Genomic DNA, 12,108 nt, shown 5'->3' with positions numbered 1-12,108 from the left:
CAACCTTTTTTTTTGCTTGTGAAATTTGCTAATGTGACCACACCTTAAATCAGAATATTTATGATGTTATCATGTTTTGCAGCATACAATTTCTTCCTCCTTTAGAAAATAAAACTTAAAATAAAAATTGTTTTGATGGCTCTGGTAAGTGTCTTTCAAAATTGTTACATGATTTAACATTGTTATATGTTAACTTCCTGTTTTATAGAGGCATTCCAGGTTGTTGTTAGAGGAAATGGATTCCTTCATGCTAGAAATGTGGACAAGGTTCTTTGCAGCTTCAGAATAAATGACACCCTTACCAGAAGTAAGTACAATGAAATTCTGGCAATTATTTATTCACCCTCAAATCGTTTCAAACCTGTATGCTGTTATGTTTTTCCATGGAACACAAAACATATTTTTTAGCTATTGTTTTCATGTAAGTAGAATTCATAGTGACCACGGACTGTCAAGCTACAAAAATACATTAAAGGTGCCCTAGAACCAGTTTTTACAAGATGTAATATAATTCTAAGGTGTCTGTGAAGTTTCAGCTCAAAATACCCCATAGATTTTTTTTAATTAATTTTTTTAACTGCCTATTTTGGGGCATCATTAACTATGCACCGATTCAGCACGCAGCCCCTTTAAATCTCGCGCTCCCTGCCCCTGACACATGAAGTTGTGTTTGTGCACTGCAAGTGTTTAATAATGAAAATAGCGACGGCTCTCTTGTTTCCGTGAATACAGTAAGAAACAATGGTAACTTTAACCTCATTTAACAGTAAATTAGCAACATGCTAACGAAACATTTAGAAAGACAATTTACAAATATCACTAAAAATATCATGTTATCATGGATCATGTCAGTTATTATCGCTCCATCTGCCATTTTTTGCTATTGTCCTTGCTTTCTTACCTAGTCTGATGATTCAGCTGTGCACAGATCCAGACGTTAATACTGGCTGCCCTTGTGTAATGCCTTGAACATGGGCTGGCATATGCAAATATTGGGGTCATACATATTAATGATCCCGACTGTTACGTAACAGTCAGTGTTATGTTGAGTATTGTTTTTCGGAGGTCTTTTAAACAAATGAGATTTACACAAGAAGGAGGAAGCAATGGAGTTTGAAACTCACTGTATGTCATTTCAATGTACTGAACTCTTGTTATTCAGCTATTCCAAGGTAAATTCAATTTTTGATTCGAGGGCACCTTTAAAGAAGTACCTTAAACATAGTAAACAGCAGGGGTGGGGAGATGAGATTATAGGGAGATGAGTATCTCTTACCATTGGAGAAAGCATAACGGCTAACTTAATCACGTGTGGCACCTCTCAGCCTATTGTGTAATGGCAGTGACATCAGTGCCAGCCGTTCAAAACTCCTTACCTGCGTGCCGCCTATGTGCACCGCCAGAGCCAGAGCGTTAGCATTAGCCATTATGCTTTTTTGGCTAAAGGTTGCAGGCTTGCCTTCCAGTGGCTTTGGTTTAGCTCCAACCCTAATTAAACACACCTGAAGCTAATCAAGGTCTTCAGGATTACTAAAGTTACAGGCAGGTGAGTGTTTTTTCAGGGTTGGATGACAATGGCCCTCCAGGATCAGCGTTCTCCACCCCTGGTATACAGTATGTGACTCGTGCTTAAGTATTCTACAACCATGCCATAGCTTTGTGCGGTGTACAGACCTGAAACAGACCTTCTGAGGCTCTCAAATAAAATGTAGACGTCAGGTTGCACGTCAGTAATGTGAAATGTCATTGATTTTTCCAGGATCTAGTAACTTGTGTCATATTTGATTAGAGAGCTCTTGGCGAAGACTAATAGTGATTTTAGTTTCAGTCCGTTCCTTACTCAAAGCTATCTATCTGGCTTCAGAAGACTTCAAATATAGCACCTAAGTGATATGGACTACTTTTATGATACTTTTAAGATGTTTATTTGTAATTTTGTCCTTTTTGAAGCCTTTTGGTAACTTTGAACTGTTGTTTGATGGAAAAGATGTTATGTGTTCCACAGAAAAAGAAAGTAATACAGTTATGGAACAACATGAGAGTTTTAATTTTTAGGTGAACTATCCCTTGAAGCCGACAATGCTGAATTGGTTGCTTACATACGTTTTGAATTACAAAGAACGTGTATGCTGAACACATCACTGGCACAGTAAAGACCATTAAAAATGGGGTTAAATATTTTGTGGGATGACAGCAGTCTTACATAAGACATTTCCGTGACTTCCTTGCATAATTACCATATGGTTGGAATGATTTGAGTCAGAATCTATAAACCCTTTTGATTAGCTATCATTTTTCCACTGAACATCCCAGTAGACTAGTTTTAGAAACCCTGGAACGACCGACCATGCCAAGACAAATGCCAGTCCCATTCGTTTTTTTTGGCTAATAGCAGTTTTTAAAGGCTACATTAGTAGTTTTACAGGATGGATTCCTGCCAAAAGAAGGAGATATAAGAAAGATATGCTGCCACACAAGAGACTAATAGAGTTCGCAAAGCCCGTCAGGCAAATGTCAGCTTGACCCCTTGCAGTTTTTACTGTAGGTCTCGTCTTTAAACAGGATATGTGTCCTTTCTTGCACACTATAGTGTTGCAGAGCCTGGCGGATGAGTCATAGGCACAATGATAGTACTCTGTGGCAGTGGTTCTCAACTGGTTTGGCAATGGGACACACATTTCCCCATGGTCATTAAGCCGCGACCCAAATTTTTAGGAATTTGATATAATTCCATGTGTTACAGTACATTCACACAGGGCATCTGCATTAATACTTCTCATTTACTTTGAATGGGTGATGTCATGCGTTGCTGAACTGAATTGTGGGATCTGTTGCTTCAGGTCACTGGCGTCGCCTGTGGCAGAAGTTGAAAACTTTTCAACTTTTCAAGCACCAACGTAGACATCAGTCAATCATATCGCCTTTTGCATACCCTAGCATAGACGCTAGCCAATTGCGTTCATGCAAAACCAGAAAGTAATGTGATTGGCTGTTGTCACTATGACAGTTGTGTCAGCACCAAGCTTTAGACACACCCTCCATCAAGCATCGACACAGACGCCCCTTGTGAATGCAGCATTAGTTTATTTATATATATATATGAAGAGTGCATGCTACGAGCACAGTCTGACATCTGATAGGACAGAAAAAAGATAATTTTTTTCTAAGGTGAGAGACTTTTTATTTCATAACAAGTTATGAAAATGACGTTAGAATAATGACACTAACATATAGCCTGACAACATCTTTCTCAATTCAAAGGCCGCATTCTTTGAAGGACTTGGACTTTGAAGGCCATGCCTTTGAAGACTGCAAAGGTCAGACAGGGTGTTGTTAAATGGGATGGTCTAGCCTACTGAGGACTGTTCTTGTCACCTAGCAACTGTGATTGCTGCCATTGACGAGTAGCAGTAAAATTTTTATATCCAAAAAAAAAAACAGGGATCAAAACGTGTCTAAATATGTTCACCTTGGTCCATTTACAGTACAGTCCAAATGTTTGGAACCACTAAGATTTTTAATGTTTTTAAAAGAAGTTTCGTCTGCTCACCAAGGCTACATTTATTTAATTAAAAATACAGTAAAAACAGTAATATTGTGAAATATTATTACAATTTAAAATAACTGTTTTCTATTTGAATATATTTCACAAAGTAATTTATTCCTGTGATGCAAAGCTGAATTTTCAGCATCATTACTCCAGTCTTCAGTGTCACATGATCCTTCAGAAATCATTCTAATATGCTGATCTGCTGCTCAAGAAACATTTAATGTGTACAATTGTACAAAATATTTGTGTACAATATTTTTTTTCAGGATTATTTGATGAATAGAAAGTTCAAAAAAACAGTGTTTATCTGAAATCTAATCTTTTGTAACATTATAAATGTCTTTACTGCCACTTTTGATTGATTTAATGCATCCTTGCTGAATAAAAGTATTCATTTCTTTAATTTCTTTTCAAAAAAATAAAAATAAAAATTCTTACTGACCCCAAACTTTTGAACGGTAGTGTACTGTATAATGCTACAGAAGCTTTGTATGTCAGATAAATGCTGTTCTTTTGAACTTTCTATTCATCAAATAATTCTGAAAAAAAAGTACACAACTGTTTTCAACATTGAAAATAATCATAAATGTTTCTTGAGCAGCAAATCAGCATATTAGAATGGTTTCTGAAGGATCATGTGACACTGAAGACTGGAGTAATGATGCTGAAAATTCAGCTTTGCCATCACAGGAATAAATTACTTTGTCAAATATATTTAAATAGTACACAGTTATTTTAAATTGTAATAATATTTCACAATATTACTGTTTTTTACTGTATTTTTAATTAAATAAATGTAGCCTTGGTGAGCAGATGAAACTTCTTTTAAAAACATTAAAAATCTTAGTGGTTCCAAACTTTTGGACTGTACTGTATGTATATAATAAAATATTGTGTTTACATGTGTATCATTAGATACATTTGAAAATTCGAGTAAGTAGAACCCAATACTTAAATTTTTAATTGTAATCCGGCAAGTTGTCTCAAAAAATCCTGTCGTCACCGGTGCGCAATGAATTCTTGGGAAGGGTAGGATGCAAAGGATTTATCTGTTGTATCCTTTATTGCCTGCAAAATGAAGGGTGCATTTCAAGGCCGCATTTGAAGGAGCCTTCGAATTCGGACAGCCTTTGTCACACCGTGGTGATGCAATCGGCCTTCGATTGCGGCCTTCTAAGGATGCAGCCTCTGAATAGGGACGCAGGACACTCTGTACTTAAAATGCGTTTGACAGAAGAGTCAACAGCTTTCACGCACACCTTTCAAAATAAAAGTCTTGCATCAGAAAAACATTTAGAATTACGTTTTTTGTTGTTGATGATGTTTCTTTGACTACATACTCTGCAACACACTCAAAACAGTCTTGTGACCCACCAATTGAGAAACACTGCTCTAAGGAAGTGAACTTCATTTGATTTTTGCTTCAGGATGCAGAGTTCTGCAGACTTTATATTGGACATCAAGTGGCAACCCACCCAATCTCACAGGAAAACATCCATTTTATGAGGAGGCGATTTTGTTTGAGTTTGCTTTTTTTTAGAAAAAGCTTGAAGGTCCATCCCTAACCCCACCCCTAAACATTACCATCACTAGGGTGTAAGCGGATTGTTTGAAAACGTACAAATGAAATCATACGAATTAGCCACCAAATTGGCAAAACTTAAAGTAGTTTTAAATTGCCATGATCTTGTGTTGGAGGCAACATATCTTACAATCTCAGAACAGACCTGAGACACATTTTGGGGTCACCACTTGAGAACCTAACAAAAAGCTTTGCCTTTACAAAAACAAAGAGCTGTTTTCTGCATCAGTGGCTAGCGACTAGTGCCAAGGTTCGCATATGTCCCATCCTTGATGGCACAAATTAATTACTAAGGCAGTTATGGAAAAGATGTGCAGGTGTTGTATATTTGCCTGGCAACTTTCCTTTTGAAGTAAAACTATTAAAGCGCAATTGATTCTATGTTGACATTTCATATGCCACGATACTGTAATGGTATTAAGCCGTCAGGGAGGGTCTCATTCGTACCAAACTATTGTAATTTCATTAAAATTGCCACTGGTTGCGAGATCAAAGCCCAGTCATCTGCCTTTAATCCTATTTTACAGTACCAGTAATAGGTACCAGCTTTGGTGCTTCACATTTTGCCTGTCCTTGCTTTGATTAAAGCTGGACATTTCAAACGTGGCACCATGCTAATTGTTTGTGTCCGATTAGGACCAGAACATCCTGTTGATGACTGTAACTGTGTCATGGAAGTAATTTGAAAAAAAAGGAAAAATCTTTTTTCTGTCCACCCCTCAGCAAACTGGTCCCACTTTCCCATCCTAAAGGCAAATTTTCTTGATCTGCAACATATTTACTCCGACTTTGCGGAGGCCTGCTGTTTATTTACTCCTGACCACTGTAAACACTAGAGAGTATATCCTGTTGATGAATGATAACGTCCATCATGCACAACCTGTTCCATTTACTTTGAGCCCAAGGCTGATTGTAGGCTGTCTGAAAAGAACCCTGTGTGGTTACAGCGTGTTTAGCATCTGACTTTCAGTCTGAATATGTAGCTCTTGGAATACCCCAATCTGCGTAATATTTCTCCTATTTCTCCATAACTGTTTTTTATTATTGTTCAAATCATCCCCCAGGCCGGATTGGACACCTTTGTGGGCAGAGTGTTTGACACCTGTGGACTATAGCAATAAAACTGTTAAATCTATGATTTTTTTTTTTAATCTTCTTCTTCAAAGGTTTTTGCTTGTGTGCAGTATGCAGCTGACGGTCAGTGAATGGACTGGGGGCAGTTTGCGGATGTCTAGACTAGCTGTCCTTGACTTGTATTTCCTTTCTTTAACCTCAAGACAATCCTCAAGCAATTAGATTGCATAATAAGCACATTAGTATCATCAGTAATTCTTACTGATTTATCATGCAAGTCACAACCATGTGCACATGTCTTTGCTTAGTAGTAAAACATGACTCCCTCATGTGCTATGGGTAAACAGCCCATTAAAGCACAATGACAACAAGACCCTCTGCCAGAATTTGGATTCTTTGGGATTTGAGCCAACCGTCTACACCAACGATAAAGGAAAAAGCTAAAGTGTCATATTTGTAAATTGATCTCTGCATTCTTGCTTTGGCTGTGTCAGGTGCTAAAGCACAAATCGACCTCCTGTCCATTTGATTTCTTGAAGTGTAGCAATGACAAGATATAAAATAGCAAAGAATGTACCTTTACATCTGCAATTTGTTGTTTTTGGGTGGTTTGAGGCGTTCTCCGGCTTCTCAGTTGGAGGCCTTTGACAGTCCTCTGGAGCTCTAACCCCATTTCTCCTGTTCTGTAATCCGTGGCCCACTTCTTTTCCATCTGGATATTTTAGGGTCACTAGCGGTTAAATGCCTTGCTTAAGAGCCCAATGCTGAAAGGTCATGGGAAGCTTCTAGTAGCCCTGAGCATTAGCCAGTACTAGAAGCAGTGGTTGTTAAATTGAAATGTTAACATTCAAATTCAAGGTGATAAAAATGTAGTGGGTTATGTTTTCCTACAAGTAAATATTATATACAGTCTGTCCTCAACTAAACTCTTATGCAACAAGCAATCAAACAAAATAAATATGATGACTTCTAATGCAGTATTTTCCAGATTTGCAGCTTGAAATGCGATTCTGCATTTTTCTTTTTTATTAGTGGTGAAGCCACTGGTAGTGGAGGACACATATCTGCTATGTCCAGCTCCTGTTCTTCGAGAAGAGGGAACGTAAGTGTCCCAGATAAAACTTTTTGCATTCTTTCTAGTAACAGAATTTTAACTCTGACTGTATTCATGAATACTCTGACATGTATTCATACTGAAAGTAATGTTGTGTTGTCGTGACTTTTATTCCATTATGTGTATCGCAGGGCAGCTTCCCTTTACGTTAGTATGAACGAAGGCCTGAGTTTTATCTCTAGTTCAGTTACTATCACCACTGTAAGCTGTGTAAGTATTATTCTGATTCATCCTTCTTTCTTTATTTCTTGTGTTTTTGTGTTTGAGAACCAATGTTGGGAAAGCTACACTACTGTTGAAAAGTAGCCAGTAAGATTTTTTTAAATGTTTTTGAAAGAAAAATATGTTCACCAAGGCAGCATTTATTCAATAATTATGTAAAATATTGTGAAATATTATTACAGTTTACATAACTATTTTGGGGAATTCCACGTAGCGTTCACCCGAGAAACTTTAGTTTACAAACAATGATTAAAAAAACATTATGAATTAAATGTAATATTTTTGTTAGATATTTAAAGCCTTTTGAGGATTATTTTATTGCACCAAATTCTATTTTTTTTACTTTACAGTAGGTTACCAAAATGCTAAATATGTAGCCTAATGTCTACTTCTAATTTATTACTTTAAAAGTTAACTAATCAAGAGTAAAATAAAGAATATGTATGTGTATGCATATTACATGATACAAATGTTGTATTTTTTGACCAGTTTTAAAGTTTTATTACATTTTTGTTCTTGAAATACACCCTTCTGATGGGATCAGTATAATTCAGTTTTTTGGATTAAATGTATCCCAATCTTACTAAAACGTTTGAACAACACAAGCTGATGATTTTGTTCAGATCAAAACCAAGATTGGATTTTGTGATCTAATCTGATTTCAGAATCCTTTTTTTCCTTTTGAACAACCCATTTTCAAGATTTGATCCAATCCGATGGCCGAAATCCGATCAGATTTTTGAACAACTGGCCCCAGAAATCATTCTAATATATGCTGATTTGCTGTTCAAGAAACATTTCTTACTATTATTATTTGAAAATGATTATGCTACTAAATGAAGTGTGGAAAGTGAAGTTTTGAAGTGTGCAGGTGTGATTTCTTAAAGACAAAAATCTGACCCCAAACTTTTGATTGGTTTTGTATCTTTAAACTGTAGCTTGCCACATGTAGAAAAGCAGCTAACTACATCAAAGCTGTTTTAAAGACACAGTATCTTTTAAAATATAACTTTCAGATTATATAAATAGTTTAGGAAAGTGTATTTTACATAAAATGACAATGTGACATTAAAAAGTGAATCTAATCAAACTATACTGCTACACGTTGGAAGAAGTAATTTTAGTTACTCCACCTCTGGCAATCACAATGCTTGAAGCAGCATTATTACTTGAATGGATTATCTAGCTAATAGTCATTGCTGCAGCATTTTAGCTTTTGAAAATGCAGCCAAATTACTCAGTAAACAATGTGTTAAAGGAAAATAACAAGATCCAACTACAGATTGTGGGCTGGGAACTTTTGTGCAAACAAATGATAAAAAATTAACTATTTATTAAATGGATTGCTGGAATGTCTGATGCCTGTAAAGTTGTGCCAGTCAAAGCTCTTTAGAAGAGCACAATATGTTTCCCACCGGCCAAATCCAAAAGCCTCCCACAAGTCAATGGGTTATAAGATCTCCCAGTGAGATCACTTGTAACTTAGTTCATTCCATCGTTTATTACCCATCCCTGTCGTTATGCATCATCTGTTATTTTCACAGCTAGCACCCTTACATGGAACCATTGTTTGAACTGGAGATTGGAAGACTGACATCATCTTTTTATTTCCTAATGATTTTCTGCATGTCATGTGGATCTGATGTGATAACAAAAAATGGGCCTACTCATAGTGGTGTTCGTCTGTTCCTCCCTGCAGTCTGATGGTACAATCCTGGCCATAGCACTACTGATAGTGATGCTACTGCTGATTCTGGCTCTCCTGTGGTGGTTCTGGCCTCTCTGCTGCACTGTGGTGAGTCCTCTGCATGGAACAGCTCAATTTATGTGCTAGTTTACTCAAGTAGAAGTGCTGCTACATATTAGGACTCATACACAAATCTTACACAGAAAACTCATGAGAACTTAAAGGCGCTCTAAGCGATTCTGAGCGGAGTAACTTCCTGTTGACGTTCGAAGTGTTGTCAAACAAAACAGAGGCTAGCTAGACCCTCCCTCCTACTCCTCCTGGTCCTCCCCTCCGTGCTTCCTGAAACAGTCATGAACGCGCATTTAAAATGTAAGTAGCTTGCGTATTGACGCTGCTTGTCGGTTATTGGCTGGAGCATGTTTATTATGTTAAGTGGTCCAGGCTGCACCAGTTTGTTTTTATTGCAGTTTTCGGAGCTTGTGGCGACTACAGAGACCGCGTTTTTTTACAGTGTGTTCAGGGGACAGGCAGCTAGCGCATAGTGAGGAGGTGTTTGCGGTATGTGACAAAAAAAAAATTGGGCCTAAAAACGCGTCAAATCGCTAAGAGCACCTTTAAATAGATGAATGTACATGTGCTCGAGTCTGCAGGGGAAATTTGAAGGAGTATAACATTACAGAGAACCTACAATGAATCAAACATCTGGAAATAAAAAACCACGGAGAACCAAAATGCCATGTTCGTTATTTACAGGAATAATCTCACATTAATGTAATAATTAACAATAATCAGCTATCAATTCACATAGAATGCATTTTTGCATTTAAAAATGTGAGATGTAGGACAGTGGAATGAAAAAAAGTTTTTTTAGGAAGCTGTGTCATGCGCAAGACGCTGCTAAAGATGCAATATGTGAATGTACTCATCCATCTAACACTTTTACATAGAAAAACAATGAAAAGTAGACTATTGGAATGCAAATGTTTTTTGTTTGTGTGAACAGCCCCTAAGAGTTTAGTACTCTCAGTTGTGTCCAACACACTTTACCATATTTAGAGCTATTTCTTAGATTCTCACAGATTTCGCCCCACACAATCAGTGAAAAATGTGCAAATTCTGTGTGGGCCTATTTATTGGTTAGAAAGCAATATACAAAAGATTTAAAATCTCATTATTTTGCACATAAGTATACAGAATGGCTTGCAGCCATGTTATGAGGTGACTAAGAATGAACCGATAACAATTTGAGAAGATTTAATTGAAGATTTGTTCATTCTATTAAATGTGGCGAATACTCATCTTTCAGAAATGAATATCTGTTACAAAGATGAATTACACAGAAAGTTATCCAATTACAGAAAACCACCATATGCTTTGAACATCTCTATATGTCCAGATGATTTGCTTACATGGGCTAAAACTGCACCCTCCTGAAACATATAAGATTCATGTGTTCATTTAAGATTCATATCTGAAAAGCTTGTTGGATTCCTCTATTTCCAATAATTATTCAAATACAGAGAGATGACATTAGCAAAACACAATTACCCAAAGAGACATTTTACACATCCTAGGCCTAGGGATGCATGGGCAAAGTTAAAGGTGCCGTAGAACGTGTTTTCAAAAGATGTAATATAAGTCTAAGGTGTCCCCTGAATGTGTCTGTGAAGTTTCAACTCAAAATACCCCATAGATTTTTTTATTCATTTTATTCATATTTTGGGGCATCATTAAATATGCGGCGATTCAGGCTGCGGCCCTCCCGCCCATGGAGCTCGCGCTTGCCTTAAACAGCATAAACGAAGTTCACACTGCTAATATAACCCTCAAAATGGATCTTTACAAAGTGTTCGTCATGCAGCATGTCTAATCGCGTAAGTATAGTATTTATTTGGATGTTTACATTTGATTCTGAATGAGTTTGATAGTGCTCCGTGGCTAAAGCTAACATTACACACTGTTGGAGAGATTTATAAAGAATGAAGTTGTGTTTATGCATTATATAGACTGCAAGTGTTTAAAAATGAAAATAGCGACGGCTCTTGTCTCCGTGAATACAGTAAGAAACGATGGTAACTTTAACCACATTTAACAGTACATTAGCAACATGCTAACGAAACATTTAGAAAGACAATTTACAAATATCACTAAAAAATATCATGATATCATGGATCATGTCAGTTATTATTGGTCCATCTGCCATTTTTCACTGTTGTTCTTGCTTGCTTACCTAGTCTGATGATTCAGCTGTGCACAGATCCAGACGTTAATACTGGCTGCCCTTGTGTAATGCCTTGAACATGGGCTGGCAAATGCAAATATTGGGGGCGTACATATTAATGATCCCAACTGTTACGTAACAGTCGGTGTTATGTTGAGATTCGCCTGTTCTTCGGATGTCTTTTAAACAAATGTGATTTAAATAAGAAGGAGGAAACAATGGTGTTTTAAACTCACTGTATGTCATTTCCATGTACTGAACTCTTGTATGCCAAGGTAAATTCAATTTTTAATTCTAGGGCACCTTTAAGAGATGGTTGCTTTAAAGGGTAGGGTTGTGGACAAAATACACCTTTATTCCAAATTACCTTTGATTGTTGCCATGACTTTCCAGGTTTGTTTGTTTTGACAATGTAATGAGCCTTTCTGTTGCTAACCTAAATTCCAGTGGTGTCTAGGCATTCTGTGCAGGTTGTGTTAATTTAGTTTTCATGCCCTATTTGTCCTGTAATTACTTGTCAAGCCCTGACTGAGTATATTAGACCCACACAGGGTCAAGGCCACCTGGGATTTATGGACAGATTGGCCCGACAACCCTTGGATCTTATGCCACCTTTGAACTCTCAAGGTCAAATGTCAAAAGTGACTTTCCTCAT

At 37.1% G+C, this 12,108-nt stretch overlaps 1 protein-coding gene across 2 annotated transcripts in view; it reads left to right on the top strand.

Moving 5' to 3' along the window:
• antxr1a (ANTXR cell adhesion molecule 1a) overlaps positions 1–12,108 on the top strand; it is a 79,656-nt gene that overhangs the window by 27,155 nt on the left and 40,393 nt on the right. For both annotated transcript variants that reach the window (XM_048210852.1, XM_048210853.1), the window contains exons 10-13: positions 209–307; positions 7,239–7,308; positions 7,452–7,530; positions 9,242–9,337. In XM_048210852.1, the coding sequence (XP_048066809.1) occupies positions 209–307; positions 7,239–7,308; positions 7,452–7,530; positions 9,242–9,337 (344 nt within the window). The remainder of the gene's footprint in view (positions 1–208; positions 308–7,238; positions 7,309–7,451; positions 7,531–9,241; positions 9,338–12,108) is intronic.

Source organism: Megalobrama amblycephala, linkage group LG12, assembly GCF_018812025.1.
Source record: "Megalobrama amblycephala isolate DHTTF-2021 linkage group LG12, ASM1881202v1, whole genome shotgun sequence".
Taxonomy (NCBI): Eukaryota; Metazoa; Chordata; class Actinopteri; order Cypriniformes; family Xenocyprididae; genus Megalobrama; species Megalobrama amblycephala.
Note: the sequence above shows the minus strand (reverse complement) of the source record. Positions and strands in the feature narration are given on the sequence as shown.